Source organism: Lutra lutra, chromosome 17 (genome assembly GCF_902655055.1).
Source record: "Lutra lutra chromosome 17, mLutLut1.2, whole genome shotgun sequence".
In the NCBI taxonomy this organism is placed as follows: Eukaryota; Metazoa; Chordata; class Mammalia; order Carnivora; family Mustelidae; genus Lutra; species Lutra lutra.
The window spans coordinates 17,099,117-17,116,888 of NC_062294.1; the positions used below are offsets into that span (position 1 = coordinate 17,099,117).

Genomic DNA, 17,772 nt, shown 5'->3' on the forward strand with positions numbered 1-17,772 from the left:
GGTCATGATCCCAGGTCCTGGGTTCGAGCCCCACATCGGGCTTTCTGCTCAGCAGGGAGCTTGCTTCCTCCTCTCTCTCTGCCTGCCTCTCTGCCTACTTGTGATTTCTCTCTGTCAAATAAATAAATAAAATCTTAAAAAAAAAAAAAAAAAAGTCTCCAGAATAGAAGCACCTGGGTGGCTTAGTCGGTTCAGCATCTGCCTTTGGCTCAGGTCATGATCCCAGGGTGCTAGGATCAAGCCCCACATAACGCTCCCTGCTCAGCAGGGAGTCTGCTTTCCCCTCTCTCTCTGCCTCTCCCTGCTGCTCGTCCTCTCTTGCTCTCTCAAATAAATGGATAAAATTTTTTTAAAATTCCCAGAATAACCTTAAAAGTTGAAGTCACACTTAAAAAATCTTTTTGTTTATTTGAAGTTTAGTAAGTGAAAAGCACTGATACTAAAACACAAACACCCCTCAAAATAAGAACATACTCAATTAGTAAGTAAGACAGTACTCCAGATTTGTAGAACGTTTTTTCTAAATAGTTCATTGTTACAGTTTTCCTCTAAAGCAAATATTAACAGGTAGGAACCACTCTGTGAAGAGGAAGTGGACTCATTGGCCAAGCTCTGCTACCCCTGGAAATCACACTATTACTAACAAAGACACACGTGTCATGTTGGGATTTGGGCTCTAATAACTTTTTCCTAGCCAAATCCAGCCCTCAAAAGATGAGGGACGTTCTTTGTCATACATGGTCGTGGGTGCTGCTGTTGGTTTCCACATGTGTTTTCAACATAGGTGGGTGTGATCTAGATTACAGAGGCGCCTTCCAGTTTAAAAGGAGAGGAAATAGTGAGCTACTTATAACGCAACACCATTCATTTCAATTAAAAGCACATTCCTGCCTCACTGCATGACCTTGAAGAGAAGAAGCACAGTAAATCTAGAATGGCTATCTATGGAGGGAATGGAAAAGATGTGAGGAATGGGAATTAAAAAAAAAAAAAAAAAAAAAGGGCCAAAAGAGAAGGGTCTTGCACAGACCAACGATGATAAAGCTCTATGAACTAAGTATTTTACACACATGCACACAATCGTGTACACACACACACACACACACAGTTGCTGCCAGTCTGTTGAAAAGTTCTCAAACTTACGTTATGCTCTGTTCCATGAACTGGTCCGGGTCTTTGGCAGTGTAAGACGTGATTTCCAGGCCCACACCGAAGTCTTCAGGTATGTGCACTTCCTTTGGGCAAGGCACAAAGACGGGGGCTTCATTCACGTCCTCCACGTCCACAGTGACAGTGGCCGTGGAGGTGGAGAGAATGACCTCAAACGGGGCTACATTCACAACGGTCACATACAGAATATACTGCCGCTTGGCCTCGAAATCCAAGCCCTAAGGAGCAGAAACAAAAGGGGTTAACAAATACATTCTTTGTTAGTTTTTTTTTTAAGATTTTATTTATTTATTTGACAGACAGAGATTACAAGTAGATAGAGAGGCAGGCAGAGAGAGAGGAGGAAATAGGCTCCCTGCTGAGCAGAGAGCCCGATGTGGGGCTCAATCCCAGGACTCTGAGTTCATGACCTGAGCTGAAGGCAGAGGCTTTAACCCACTGAGCCACCCAGGCGCCCCTTTGTTAGTGTTTTTAAAAAAAAAAAAAAAAAAAAAAAGATGACATGCTTAACTACTGCTGTGGCTGGCACTATGTCATGGTTCTCTGATCTGGCTGTGTTAGGAAGAAGTTAACTTGAGGGCGCCTGGGTGGCTCAGTGGGTTAAGCCGCTGCCTTCGGCTCAGGTTATGATCTCAGGGTCCTGGGATCGAGTCCCGCATCGGGCTCTCTGCTCAGCAGGGAGCCTGCTTCCCTCTCTCTGTCTCTCTGCCTGCCTCTCTGTCTACTTGTGATCTCTCTCTGTCAAATAAATAAATAAAAATCTTAAAAAAAAAAAAAAAAGAAGTTAACTTGAGAACTTCTGAAGAAAATACAGGCCTACACCCTGACCCAGTAAACAATAATCTCCCCGGCGGGGGGGGGGGCAGGATGTAGATGTTTTTCAAAAGCTAACACGCAACCATATTAAAGATAAGAACCCCAGAGGAACCTGTGTGGCTCAGTCGTTAAGTGTCTGCCTTCGACTCAGGTCACAATTCCAGGGTCCTGGAATTGAGCCCCACATCAGGCTCCCTGCTCAGTGGGAAGCCTGTTTTCCCTCTCCCACTCCCCCTGCCAGTGTTCGTGCTCTCACCGTCTCTCTCTCTAATAAATAAAATCTTTAAAATAAATAAAAAGAGGTAAGAACCCTAGCAGAGAGTAACAAACTATGTGAAGCCTTGAACAGCACAACCCAGTGAGCAAACACTAGCACCTTAAGTCATCTACTATCCAAGACTAGTAAGAATGTTGGTATCCTATGTGACATGTGGTCCGTGCGAGCAGATGGACAGAAGACCCTGCTCCTGACCTCGCTGACCTCAGTTAAGTTTAGTGACAACATGCAGTTCAGATATCAGCCAGCAACAAGATCAAAGTCCAGGTAGGCCATTCCCCAGCTGTGTGGTCCAGGCAACTACATCTCTGGGTCTGTTTCCACACCCAGATACATACGAAAAGGAACCAGTATGTAGAGTTGCTTTAAAGAATAAACTGGAAATTTTTGTGCGGGACGTCGTGTATGGTAGGGGTTCATTTTAGTGGTTTCTTTTGTTAGTAGCATAGAATATGTTGACATCAGTGTTCGGTGGGAGATAAAGTTATGTAGAAAAGGTGCGGCAGAAACGAACGGTCTTGCTCGCCTATTCAACAGGAAGTCTACATTTGGGGGCTGAACCAGAGATCTGCTAACTTTGAATAACTTTGACAAGAGAATCACTCAACTTCTTAGTTTTCAGGTTTCCAAGACATCTTTCAAAAAGTCATGTGTCCCATTTCTAAAATAATCCAGCAGAATAGCAGAGACCAGTAAACCCTTATTTCTTCTCATTTGCCAAATGGATATGGGGGTAGGCAAATGTTTCAGGGAGAAAGCCTTTTAAAACAGATGGTACTTTCTTTCTCCTTGATTTCAAGGGGCTGCGTAGGAGCTTCTCACATGTGCCTGAAGAGTTGCTGCAAACCCCAAATGGCTCACCAGAACCTGGGACAGCTGCCCACTCCTAACCCACCAACGCCACGCTACTCTATTTCTGAAAGGACACTGAGGGACAAGGGAGCGGGCAGCTGGCTGAGATGTCATACAAACCTTAGCTGTTTTCAAAATGCCGTCGTTGGTTACTGGGTCTGTGGTGACAACAAACTTCTCATCGTTATTGTTCAAAATGGTGTACACGGCCTGCCATGCTGGGGTATTGGGGACATCGTCATCAGTCACTTTGAGTACGGCGATTTCAACGTTGGCCTTGTTCTCAGGCACCCGCCCCTGGTACTACAGAGCAAAGGAGATGAGTCACTTATGACATCCCGACATCTAATAGATGAGCCAGGTCCATGAGAGCTAAAGGAATCCTTTCAAGCAGAGTCTTGGAGAAGAGCCTACTTCACCAGCAGACCCTACTTCCTGTTGGGGGAGCAGCTAATACTGCTCAAGATGACTCATCCTTCAAGACTACCTGCGTCCACTTTCCAAGGATCTGACTACCTGAGCCCCTCAGCACACTCCAGCCCAGCTGCTGACTGTGATCGTAACCAAACTCAAGACACTGTGGCTTATCCACTACTCCTCTCCTCTCCCACCATTCCTAGTAGCACCGACGATTTTCATAAAACAGAAGTCTGATCGGTATGGTCCTCTGCTTAAAACCCTTGATGACATCCCCTTGCACCAGGATAAATACTAAAATTCTTATGCCATCTACAAGGCCTACAGGACCCAACCTCATTTGGTTCACTACCCAGCCTGTTTTTCAGTTCTTGACAATTTTTTATCGATTCAGGGCATTTTGCATATGGTGATCCCTCTGCCTAGAACACTTTTCCACTGCCCCCCATCCCACACTGGACAACCTCCTTTCAAGTCCTACCTTCCTATTATCATGGCTATTTCATATTTAATGAGACTGATGTACATTTCACCACTTCCTGAGATGCAAACCTAACATAGGACTAAGAACGTAGGATACTAAATAGGGTAAAGCCAACCACAAATTTACTGAGTAAACCAGAAAAGTACGTAAAACTTTGGGTTGGAATCAAGGGAAAAACCTGTTCACAGCTGAAAGGAGTCATTGGTTTCTAACAAATTATCCTGAAGACTCTACTAATACAAAGGTCAGTTTCTAGAAAAACTAGAACTGCACGAAAGCCCGTCAGGCAGGAGAAATGGGCAGGATGGAAGGCCAGGAGCTGTGGGGGTGACCAGTCTGCGGCAGGCATGTCTGGCCTAGCAGGTGCGGCTCAGGCCCAGGCCCCGCGGGTGGGAGCAGGCTGCAAGAAACCTAGAGCAGAGGTTGGTAGTGCGTTCACCCCAAGCCCTGGCTTTCCAGTGAGTGTCTAGGATGCTGATGCTTTCCTCAGACCAGACCTTTCAAGTCTTACTGTAAACATCACAGGCTTTCTGAAGCCTTTTTGTACTCACGATGCCTAGATTAGGGTGGCAGTTACTGCTAATTGCCTAGTAAATATCCACTCACCCCTTCTTCACGAATTATACTGTTGGGGGCAGCAATGTGCCCAGACAAAATATTTTATTTCCCATCCTCCTCGAAGACAGCAACTGCTAGTAAGAGGTAAAGGAGGGGCGCCTGGGTGGCTCAGTGGGTTGAGCCTCTGCCTTTGGCTCAGGTCATGATCCCAGGGTCCTGGGATCGAGCCCCGCATTGGGCTCTCTGCTCAGCGGGGAGTCTGCTTCCCCCCTCTCTCTGCCTGCTTCTCTGCCTACTTGGGATCTCTCTCTCTGTCAAATAAATAAATAAAATCTTAAAAAAAAAAAAAAAAAAGAGGTAAAGGAAACTTGTGGGATGGAACTAAGAAGCCTTGACTTAGCAGCAATGCCTTTTGCTCACCATGCCCTTGCCTCCTCCCTGAATGAAGCACGGAGACAGCGGGAGCTGCAGCAGCCATCTGGGGTGCCACCGAGGATGGAAGCCATGCCCCAACGATGGTGGGACAGCAAGATGAAGGAGTTTCCACTGAGAGTATAGATACTCTAGCTCTAGGCTCTTTGTAACACAAGAGGAAGTTTACCTTATTTGTTTAAGGTACAAGAGTCAAGTCTCTGTTACTAACCACTGAGATTATTTCTAACTAACATATTAAGATTTAGCATTCTTTCATGTGGCTTTTAGTACCTTCTATCCATCTCCATTCAATTGCACACTACAGTCTGTACAGGTTGTCCAACATCTCCCTAACTAAACTATCAGCTCCAATGAGAACAGAGATTTTGTCTTATTGTGATAGTATCTCCAGTATGTAACACAATACCTGTTATAAATGTAGAAAATACTTGTTCAGTGAATAACCAAAACCTGCTAAGATTTGCCAGCAGGATGCACAACATGAGGACATGAGCTCAACCGGTGCCTTTTTTTTTTCTTTTTAAACTGCTCTCTTGAACTCACAACCCCAAGATCAAGAGTTGTGTGCTCCACGGAGCCAGGCAGATGCCCCCAGGCAGACGCCCCCAGGTACCATCTGCAACTCTGCAAACCTGGGTCAACAGGGTCCACGCTGAGGAGGACAGACACGACTCCCATTCCAATCTGCTTGTGTCTGAAAGCTCACTAGTCTGGGGAAAATCCACAAAGGGTTCACCCATGAGCAGCTGCAAAGCCAGGGAGGACCTTTCTCTGGAAACCATCCAGGGGGCTGCAGAATTACCGTGGTGGGCTGGAATACGGGGGCGATATCGTTGATGTCAGTGATTGTGATCAGAGCCGTTGCGGTTGTACTTAACCCTTCACCTTGCAGGTCAGCAGCCTCGACCACCAGGGTGTACATGGGAATTTTCTGCAGAGATCAAAACCTGTGAGTCAGGACCAATAGCCACATCAAGCCCAGCCCAGGACATGGAAACCGTTTATTTGATCATTTGCTTCAATGCCAGCCTGCCTTCTAGGTATAAAACCTCTGAGAGCTGTTTAGATGCAAAGCTCAGACTGTAAACATAAAGCGGCAAATGGCCTCAGCAGAGCTTTGTACTGTCCATGTGATTTAAGCTGATGTGTTTGCCCTCAACCCCCTCCAGAACCTCTTGACCCCTGACCTCCCGGTCCAGCCCAGTGGTGAGCACGCTGATGACTCCTGTGTCCTTGTTGATAGTGAACATCATGCTGCTGGGCAGGAGGGGGTCTTGGGTGACGATGCGGTAAGCGATGGCGGCGTTGTAGGTGTTCACGTCGTCATCCGCATCTGTGGCCGTGACCTGCATCACGGAGGTGCCTGGAAGTGGCGAGGGATAGAAAGAGTCGGTTCGGCTGCACTTTGATTCTGGTCAACACAGCTCTGCTCGGTTCTGTCCAGAGTGTTAAAAGAGGAGCCCTAGGGATGGTGCTGTGTTATGGCTCCATTCTCTGACTTCCAAAAATTTTTACCAAAGTGGTAGGGGAGGAAAAAAGCATTCCATCCCGTGAGCAGTGTTCCAATGACTCTGCTTTTCCAACAATTTAGGATGCGGGCCGGAAGTGAGGACAATGGGGAATAAAGATCCTTCCAACTAAACGCTGTTCCCTGTCTCTCATACTGAGTGAATGAGGTGAAAAACAGGAAAAAATCCCACCAATATCCCCACGTGGTGTCGGAGGCACAGCTTCACCAGAGAGAATGGTCACTAGAGATCACAGCCTTCAAGGTGGTAGAGAATACTTACAGCACATGCAACGGCCAAAGGACTAGTGCCCATGACATCAACAAAATTCCTTAGAGCTCCACAGGAAAAGGACCAATAGTCCAAGGGAAAAATGGAGCAAAAGACTTGAAGAGACAAGTCATGAAGAAGAAACCCGAATGGCCAGCAAACATAGAAAATGCTAATAGCCCATTAATAAATCAGAGACATGCCATTTAAAATTGTACAGAGATACCAAGTGCACACTCAACAAAGCTAAAAAGTCTAACAATTCTAGGATATCGACTGCTGGCAGGAATGTCAAGTGGTTCAACCACTAGTCACGCTGAACAGGCATGTACCCCATATAACCGAGCAATCCGCCATTATGGACACACACCCTGGACAAAGCCTCGTGAGTACGCATCAAGTCATATTAAAGAATGTTCTGAGAACACTATTTCGAACAGCGAAAAACTGAAACAAGCTCAAGTTCCCTCAACAGGGGAATAAAGGGCTTTCTATAAATATAAAAAAAATAAATATGATGCAGCAATGAGAATGGATGACCTTGGACTGCTATGGGCACCAACACGAAGAACTTTATGTCCGTAAAGCTGAGGGAACAAAGCATATCACAGAAATACATGTAGAGTGTGATTCCATGTATACAAAATCTGAAAACATGCCAAAAAACCCAGATATTATAGAGGGGGTACATATACACATGATGCACAAGATAAGGGGAAGCAAAGGAATGACTACCACCAAAGTCAGGGCAGTGGCTACCTTTACCACGGAGAGAAAAGAATGCATTCAGGAATGGCAAAAATTTGTTTCTTCATTAGAGAAGGTTCTTAAACTGATCTTTTTTTGGAGGCGAGGGGTGAGCTCTATGCCCATGTGGGGCTAGAATCCACAGCCCCAAGATCAAGAGTCACATGCTCTACCAACTGAGCCAGCCAGGCACCCCTCTTAAACTGCTCCTATTTTTTTTTAACAGATTATTTATTGATTTACTTTATTTATTTACTTTATTATGTATTTATTTGACAGAGAGCAAGAAGAGAGCACAGCAGGAGCAGCAGCAACGGGAGGAGGAGAAGCAGGCTCCCTGCTGAGCCGGAAGCCCAATGTGGGGCTGGATCCTAGGACTCCTATTTTGTCATACACATTTCTGCAGAATGATGTTTTGTGTGCGTGCGCCGCACACACACATACACACAGGCTTCCAAAAAAGTTCTGTTCCTATGAAGGACCTGATCCCAAACACAAGCCCTAACACTTTGAGGTCTGAAGAATCTGAGTGTCTTTCTGGGTATTCAGCATCTTGACATTGGCCATACCTGGCAGAGCACCTTCCATGACAGATCCTTCAAAGACCTCCTGGGTGAACTCAGGCTTGTTGTCATTCTGATCAGTCACAGTGATCACGATCTCCATTGGGTCTTCGACTGCATTCCCATTAGAAGACACGGCGTGAGAATAGAGCTGTAACAACCAAGTGAGGGTTATTTGGACTCCAACAAGGAGGAAGAAATGGGAGAAGTCATGTGAGGAGAACTCCAGCTGGCCTCCACTCCCTCCCACTCTCCAAGACCCAAGATGGACACCCCCCGGCCCCGCAGAGAACTTTTCTCATACATGTGCTGCTGCTTCAGTGATGTCATGACACTGGTTGAAGTCATATTATGTAAAGATTCATGGGCTGCAGAACACAACCACCAGGTCAGAGCTCCCCTTTCCCACAGGAAGGTTGGGGAGCCAGACCTAAGACAAGACCGGAGACCTAAAACACTCTTATTCCCAGCAGGGTAAAATTTGCTCTGGCTTCTCCAGTCTAGTGTCTCTCCCAGATTTTTCTGCGTTTGGCCCCATGTATTACCTACCAGCTCCCCAAGCTCACACAGCTACCAAGGGCCAGGAATGGCTTTTGCTCCCCAACATTGTAACTGGTCTCTTCATTTGGGTCAGGAACTTTAAGCCCCAAGAGTAAGTTGATATCTTTCTGTCTAAACTCATGTATGGTCCTAAGACTCCCCCTCTCTTTAATCCTAACAGGAAAAAATTCAACACCCCTCCCTCCCTTTTTCCAGATTCTCCTGTCATCTCCCCTTGTCAATGGGCATAGAGATATCCAATTAATAAGACTCATACATCCAGAGCATCTGTTCTAGGGATCCAACATGGGTCGACCAAAAAAATTTGGAAGGATATGATCCCATTATTTGCATGCTTCTGAGAGGTACTCACGATGTACTTGGCGATTTGTTCTCTATCCAGAGGCTCTGTCACCTTCAGCCATCCCGTTTCTCTTTCAATAACAAATACACCAACCGGAGGTGTGTCAGCTCCTTGACCAGTGATGCTGTAGAAAACCTTGATTTCTTTGTCCCTGTTAGATTTGATCTGAAGACCAAACAGAACAAACAGAATTATCAAGGAAGAATCCTGACATTGGGGTTTTCCCCCGTTTTCTTCTAGGTCCTGTTCTGCCAAACTGCTCCCAAAGAAATAGAGAACTTCCTTCTCTACCTGAACCAGATTTTTAGGAAATGGGCCTTTCTCATTTTCTGGGCAGCTGATAGGAGGGATAACCCAGTCTCTCTTCTGTCTTCTGAGACCACGCTGGGAGTTCGGAAATGTGAGCACTTCTGTCTGGGTTTCAGAGATAGCATCCTAAAAAGAAAGGGGATGAAGAACAAAATTAGAAAATTCAGGGGAGGGGCGCCTGGGTGGCTCAGTGGGTTAAGCCGCTGCCTTCGGCTCAGGTCATGATCTCAGGGTCCTGGGATCGAGCCCCGCATCAGGCTCTCTGCTCAGCGGGGAGCCTGCTTCCTCCTCTCTCTCTGCCTGCCTCTCTGCCTGCTTGTGATCTCTCTCTGTCATATAAATAAATAAAATCTTTAAAAAAAAAAAAAAATTCAGGGGAGGTAATACAGGCCAAAAACAGTCCCACCTAACCAGCCAGCATCTGCAGCCTTCTCGGGGGCAGGCAACGGTTTTAACTTAATAACAAAACACAACACAATGAACTTCTCTGACATATAATAAAAATGGTGTTCCCTTTTGATCCTTCTAATGTCCAGAGTTCAAGTAATCATTATGTACACACAATTATACTTTTGAGAGTTTATTATTTTGCAAATTATTTCAAGCCTAAATATATCTGTCATTTTTAATAGAACATAATACTCTGTGGGGCGCCTATGTGGCTCAGTGGGTTAAAGCCTCTGCCTTCAGCTCAGGTCATGATCCCAGGATCCTGGGATGGAGTCCCACATTGGGCTCTCTGCTCAGCGGGGAGCATGCTCCCCCCACCCCGCCTAACTCTCTGCCTACTTGTGATCTCTGTCAAATAAATAATAAATAAAATCTTAAAAAAAAAAAAAAAAGAACATTACACTCTGATGATTGAATGTCAGAGTTTATTCAACAACTGAATATGCAAGCATTTCAATTTTCTTTTCTGTTTTTCCTAGGGGCTTAGGTCCCCAAAGTGGAGTTCTCAGCCTGGATGAGTTAAGGTTTAGGAATTTCTACTAAGAACTACTTTGTGATCGATACCAATCCTATATTCTCATTGTATCATTTTATCTGTTTGGTTTCCATTTGTTTTAATAGAAGCTGTTGGGATGAGAACCAAGAACACCCTTTGAGACTTGTATTGAACAGTTTTCACGTGTGATAAAGAAAACTTTATGCACACACAGGGAAATAAGATAGTGGAAGATGGAAGAAAAATATCCTCCAAATTGTTTAAGTGCTTTAAGGTGATTAGTGGTAATACATAAAGGTTCTAGAGTACAATTCCATCCCCTACTCCCCACATAATCACTGATCACTGTTTGCCAAAGGTGATTCAAGTGCTATTTCCTGGCTTTTCACATTTGATTCAAAATGTACAAGATACAGCTGCCAGTGCAAGACTTCTTCCTGGAGTGCAAATCCCCTGCTGGACTACCCCGACCCTGGGTGCCCAGAACTGCCGAGCAGCAGGTACTATCATACCGTCCTACAGCTCCCCCTGGGCTTTCATCCCCATCCAGGGCCCAACTATCCACCCTTCTGGCCAGACCAGATGCAGCCATAGGTCCCACGGCTCCATTACCAAGATCTCATGCCCCCTGGTTCCTGCAAGCCACAGGAGCTGATACCAAAGAGGGGAAGAAGGTTGTGGCCCTGGAAAAGGACAGCCACTCACATTTGTGATTATGTAGGCTGCGGCAAAACCTACATGAAGAGTCCTCACCTCAAGGCACACCTGCAAACCCACACAGCTGAGAAGCCCTACCACCTGACTGACAGCTGCGGATGGAAATGTGTCCGCTAGGACAAACTGACCAGGCATCATGGTAAACACTTCGGGCACCGACCCTCCCAGGGCCAAAGTGCAACTGGACCTTCTCCAAGTGGGACCACCTCACCTTACACATGAAGAGGCACTTTTAAAGCCCAGAAGGGTGGATATGCCCCACCCTACCAGTAGAGAATTCAGTATATATATGTATTTTTTAACCTTTTAAACTGTACCCCCTTCTTCCCCAGGGGAAGGGAGGAACCCAGTTGGAAAGCACTATAACCACGGACAAGTTCCCAACAAGCCAACCTGTGAATAGATAATCGGGAGACACAAGGACACCAGAAGACAAATCAAAGAACCGATGAGGTCTGTGACTGGGTCTTCTATCATTGCAATGCTAAATCCAACTTGAATATTCCTGGACTTAAAAAACACCAAGTTGGGATGCCTGGGTGGCTCAGTGGGTTAAGCCGCTGCCTTCGGCTCAGGTCATGATCCCAGAGTCCGGGGATCGAGTCCCACATCGGGGTCCTTGCTCGGCAGGGAACCTGCTTCTCTAGCTGCTTCTGCCTGCCTCTCTGCCTGCTTGTGTGTACGCGCTTGCTCTCTCTCTGGCAAATAAATAAAATCTTAAAAAAACAAAACAAAACACCAAGTTTGTGACTGAAGGTGTGGCTATCAGGGTTTAAATTAGGGCCATGAGTTGGGGGGGAGGAGGGAAGACCAGAATTCCTTTGAATTGTGTTTCGATGCAATGTAAGTTCAAAGATCACCTTGTACTCTCCTTGCCTTCTAAAAGCCATTATGATGATATTAGAAGAAGAGGAAGGAATTCATGTACAGAAAATGGGTTTTTAATAACATAAATGATGGTGCCTGGTGAGTCTTGGTTCTAAAGGCATCAAATGAGGGAAGCCCAAGTTCTCAAACTGCTGCATACTTCGACAAGCAAAATCTTGTTTTGTCTTTCAACCTACATTTATGACCTAAGTCAGGTAAATACACCCGGTTTACTTCTTTAACAGTTTTATGCACAGGGGCGCCTGGGTGGCTTAGTCCTTAAGCATCTGCCTTTGGCTCAGGTCATGACTGGGATCAAGCCCCACATCGGGCTCCCTGCTTGGTGGGAAGCCTGCTTCTCCCTTTCCCACTCCCCCTGCTTGTGTGCCCTTTGTCTCCCCCCTGGTCAAATAAATAAATAAAATCTTTAAAGAAAACAAAACAAGTATTTTTATGCAGTCTTTTATGCACTGTGGTTTCAGATGTGCAATAATTTGTACAGTGGTTTATTCCCAAGTATGCCTTAAGCAGAACAATTTTTTTTCTATATAGTTCTGCTATATAGAAATTTTTCTATATAGCTCTGCTAATACAAATTTTTAAAAATGCACAAGACAGACATGAGTTAAGATGAGATATCATCTCAGATCCCTCCCAGTACTGCATTCCAACGTACTGGTTTTATACACACATACACACACTCACTCTCTCTCTCTCTCTCTCTCTCTCTCTGCGTCCTTGGATTATTGATATTCCAGAGAAGTAGTCCCTCCTGAGTCAATGGCAAGCCGCAGAACTAGGCTGCCTATCTGTGAATCCTCACTATGGCATTTACAACTCCGGGGGACACTGTTTTACTCTGTTCCACAGTTCCCTAATATGGGGTATCATTGGAAGGATTAAATGAGCTACTAGTATTGCAAATAAAGCACTTAGAATAGCTCCTGAGGGGAGCCTGGGTGGCTCAGTGGGTTAAGCCGCTGCCTTCGGCTCAGGTCATGATCCCAGAGTCCTGGGATCGAGCCCCACATCGGGCTCTCTGCTCTGCGGGAAGCCTGCTTCTTCCTCTCTCTCTGCCTGCTGCTCTGCCTGTCAAATAAATAAAATATTAAAAAAAAAAAAAAAGAATAGCTCCTGAAACATATAAATACTCAACAAATGGTCATAATGACAGGTTGGCAAACACTGAGCTGTGGTTTTAATGGATGTGAGTTTGGGATTAGATACAGCCCAGGAACAGTCTTCCAAGGACTGTCTGCAAATGTATCCTAAGCCTAAACAGGGCCATCTCGCACAGCCACTAAGTGTACAGCATCAGTGCATGAACCCAGGATCATCTGCCATGCTGAAGAGGAAGACAAAGGGCACGTGTTGCTGAGATCAGAACTGCGGAGTATTTTCAGAGAAAAAGAATAAAGAAATGATGAACACTGGCAAGAGAATATTAATATCTTCATGTGATGTTAAAGAGAACCATGCCTAAACATACTGAGCATGGAATTCGTCCCTCAGAAAAAAATCATACCAGACTGAGAAAATCTACCCAAAGATTAAAAAACCAGAAAGTTAAAAAACGTAACTGACAAAAACTGTGTGTGTAGATATTTATATACATAGTACATAGCATATTTCGATATATTTAAGATCTATGTATTTCATATGAATTAAAGAAGTGGGAGTGTCATCCTTCCTTTTATTTTTTTAAAGATTTTAACGTAATTTCTTTTTCTTTCTTTTTAAATTTTATTTATTTATTTGACAGAGATTACAAGTAGGCAGAGAGGCAGGCAGATAGAGAGGAAGGGAAGCAGGCTCCCCGCTGTGCAGAGAGCCCAACATGGGGCTAGATCCCAGGACTCTGGGATCACGACCCAAGCCGAAGGCAGAGGGTTTAACCCACTGAGCCACCCAGGCACCCTAAAGTAATTTCTACACCCAACATGGCACTCGAACTTACAGCCCCAAGATCAAGAGTTGCATGCTCTACCAACTGAGCCAGTCCAGGGCCTCCCACTACCCCTTCTCCTAATGCAGGACCCACAGGGTCTCTTGAACTAGAAACGAACCAAAGTGAACCTCAGCAGCTATGTTGCCACGTACCACTCAATATCCATTCTCCCTTTCTTATTTAAAAGTGAACAAACCCCAAAGTATCTATACCTGTCCCTCTCCATATAGATCTCTCTATATAGATAGTTTTGTATTCAGCACTGTGTTCAAGTAAGAGAGTACATTTTCTTTACTGCGTTTACAGCTAGGTATGGCCATGAGGTCAAGTTCCAACCAGTGAGATATAAGCCTTATTTGCTTAAGAATTCCACAAAGGTGGTGGGGGTGAGGGGAACTGGGACAGGATGCCTTGGTGGCTCAGCCGGTTAAGCGTCTGCCTTCAGCTCAGGTCATGATATCAGGGTCCTGGGAAGCCCCTGTATCAGGCTCCCTGCTCCATGGGGAGCCTGCTTCTCCCTCTCCCTCTGCCTGCTGCTCCCCCTGCTTGTGCTCTCTTGCTATATCTCTGTCAAACAAATGACTTAAAAAAAAAAAATCCGCAAAATGAGTGCCTGGCTACCTCAGTTACAAGGCCAAGCAACGCTAGATATCAGAGTTCTAAGTTCAAGCCACATGTTGGATGTAGAGATTCATTTTTTTTTAATCTTTTAAAAATGGATTCCATAAAGACTTCTTTAAAAAGGCAGGCAGACAACTGAGTGATGCTTTTGTTCGCTTTCTTCCTTTCTCCTTACCATCTAGAATGAAGATTTGATGACTAGAGCACCAGCAGCCGTTTTGGATCACGCGGTCCCATTGAGGATGGAAGCCATATGTTAAGGATGGCAGAATAGAAAGGAAAAGAGTAATCTAGGCTCCTAATGACTGTAGGGTCTCCATACTGCCACAACTTACCCTTGAATTTCTTCAACTTAACAAAGAAATACTCCATTTTGAATAAGGCACTGTCATTCATCATTTTCTATAATATGCATTTGAACCTCATCATGAAAAAACAAAAAGAGAGGCAGAGGCAAAACTGGCAGAAATAGGGAGGAAAAGTTTGAAAAAACCAAGCTCAAAACTTATCTTTTGGTCATAGGAGCCTTCCACACACAGTGGTCCAGCAATAACTCACCATGCTGAACTTACATAAATGATGGAATCAACTGGAGACTTGAGTCAAGGAGTTATGTTAATAAACTGCTACTAAGTTCTTCATTTTTCTGGTCTACCAGAAAAGAGGTAGATCTGGGAGAAAAGAATGTATCTATCAAGACTATTAAACTCCTACAATCTCAACTACCTTTGGGGAGAAAAACAGAAGCCAGCCTTAAAGACCTTGGTACTTCCAACATGTATTGTATTTTTAAGGCAGTACCAGAATACAACTAGAACGACCTCCAGAAAGACATTCTGGTAGGAAGCACGATGGGAACAATTTAGAAACTAGCAAAGGTGTCTGCTTGGGTAACAATACCCAGAAACACTGTCGCCGAGAACTGGGCAGATATATATCCTTTCATTCATGGCCTATTCACCCATCTGTCCATTCAGTATTTACAGGGTTCCTAGTGCATGCCCGGCTGTAGGACAGGCACTACAAATACAACAGGGAAGGATCTCCTGCAGATTACAGTCCAATGGAACAAAAGCTTCCCGCTGATTCTTCTCATCCCATCCCAAGACCCTCCCCAGTAGAAACACAAAGAGTAAAATGAAATGGAAAAAAAAAAAAGATAGAAAAAAAATGTTATCTAAGTATTAAAGCAATAAAAATAATAGAATGATCAGAGAATAGATCTCTTATTCATTCTTCCTCTAAGAAAAAGAAAATGAGCAATTACTGAGTACTTACTGTATGCCTAACATATTACAGCATTTCACATGTATTAATTCCTGCAGTCACTCTTCACGTTACAGGTAACCTCTTTGTGACTGAAATTCCTTAAGTGAACTCTCCTCCAGCTACTCAGGTAGTGAGTGGCAGGATTATGATTCAATCCCAGACAGTGTCCACATTCTTACCCACTATTTTCTATTACTGACAGAAAGATGATTAACACCTTGCTGTCATTCCACCTGATTCCTCCCCACCCAAACACAAAAAAATTCCCAGCAAGAATTAGTTCAGGGGCGCCTGGGTGGCTCAGTGGGTTGGGCCTCTGCCTTCGGCTCGGGTTGTGATCTCAGCATTCTGGGATCGGGCCCCGAGTCGGGCTCTCTGCTCACTGGGGAGCCTGCTTCCCCCTCTCATTTTGCCTGCGTCTCTCTCTGCCTACTTGTGGTCTCTATCAAATAAATAAATAAAATCTTAAAAAAAAAGACAAAAAATAGAATTAGTTCAGTGAAACCAACAGTCTCAACTAGGGGGATTCCACAACACCCCCCACCGGCACTGGCCATGCCTGGAGACATTTCTGGTTGTGATGACGAGGAGAGTGCTACTGGTATCTGTCCAGTGGGCTAAAGGCAGGGAGGCTGCTGAATGTCACAAGAAAAACTATCCAGCCCCAAATGTGAAAGGTGCAAATGGCAGAGAAGTCAGATTGGGCAACAGACTTAAAACAAGAGTGAACTTCTAAGAAACCAACATACATGATGGTGGTGGCGGTGATGGTGGTCACGGTGCTCGGCTGCCTTCAGCGTGACTCTGGCAGACAGCTTCCTGCGGCTGGAGTCCCAGGCGTGGACCAGAAAACTCAGCTCCGGTTTATGAAGTTGTAGAGGTCGCTTGACAGTCACCACACCATCTGCGTTCACTTTGAATCGCGTGTCATCAGCATTGTAGGCTGTCCCTGGCCGGCCAGTGCATCCTTCAAAACTCACTGTGGGGCATCAATCACAGGGATTAGGAAATGGGGCAGCGTCAAGACAAGAGCATCCCTTCTCTCCAAAGTGATCTTGGTTTACCCACCAAAAGCCTGACACACACAAAACAAACACAAGCAAAACAACCCCAGTGTGGGGACAGAACAGAAAGATGGCAAAGTCACCAATATCGTTATGATGTTGCTCAGCATCCCAGGGGGACTGTTAAACATGGTCTCATTTCTTTCTTAGCTGCTTGTAAAATGCAAACAGTAACCTGTTTAGAAAGTAACTTTTTTTCAAAAGCCAAAAAGGGACCTCTCCTTCAGCTGGCTCCTGACAACATGAAAACAGACCGAGGAATCAAAGAGACAGAATACTTACCAAGTTCAAAGGTTAGAGACTAAGGTACAGTGAGACGTTGTGGAGGGTCTACATTCAAGTAAGAGTTTACATTTCAATAAACAGTGGCAGATAATAAAAGAGAGGCACATGGCAGGATGCTTAAGAGAGGAAGAGAGTACCTGCATTCAAGTCCCAGCTCTGCTTATTATTAACTCTGTGACCTTAGAAAAAGTACTTAACCTCCCTGTGCCTCAGACTACCCAACTACAGAACGAAGGCAACAAGAGCGACTCCCCTGAGACCGAGATTCTCTCTCCCTCTACCCCTCCCCGCTACTAGCGTGCACGTATGTATACTCTCTAGATAAATAAAATCTTAAAAAAAAGAAAAAAAACCTTTAAAAACAAATGTGGCTTTGCTTAATCATTTATTCAACCCTCATGAGTATTCCACAAAAGACACTGATCACCCCAAATATGCAGGGAGTGCTGACTATGTGCTTATTACCTGAAGCATCCGGAGGTAATGCCTGCTTGCAATCTGCTGGGGGAAGCGAAACTGATCATCTGGGTAGGGGAGATAATGAGTTATCTTCAACCTGATCACACAGGGCAGCAAATAAATGCAGAAGACAGAGAAGGATTAAAAGAAAGAGAGAGAGAGAAGGACTACTTGGGTGGGGCAATGTTATGACCAATGATTTCAAAACTCTACTTCAAACTTTATAGCTATCGATGTATTGAAATGTAAGAACTACCAATCAATACCCAAAGCTGGAGATGTTGTG

General features: G+C 44.9%; 1 protein-coding gene across 1 annotated transcript in view; it reads right to left on the reverse strand.

Annotated features, from left to right (window-relative positions):
- Window positions 1-17,772, reverse strand: part of LOC125089388 (cadherin-1) — an 85,705-nt gene that overhangs the window by 17,972 nt on the left and 49,961 nt on the right. The window contains exons 3-10 of the mRNA XM_047711568.1: window positions 16,428-16,657; window positions 9,293-9,436; window positions 9,011-9,166; window positions 8,104-8,248; window positions 6,197-6,372; window positions 5,812-5,940; window positions 3,236-3,418; window positions 1,144-1,388 (exon numbers count right to left, since the gene is read on the reverse strand). Coding sequence (XP_047567524.1) covers window positions 1,144-1,388; window positions 3,236-3,418; window positions 5,812-5,940; window positions 6,197-6,372; window positions 8,104-8,248; window positions 9,011-9,166; window positions 9,293-9,436; window positions 16,428-16,657 — 1,408 coding nt within the window. The remainder of the gene's footprint in view (window positions 1-1,143; window positions 1,389-3,235; window positions 3,419-5,811; window positions 5,941-6,196; window positions 6,373-8,103; window positions 8,249-9,010; window positions 9,167-9,292; window positions 9,437-16,427; window positions 16,658-17,772) is intronic.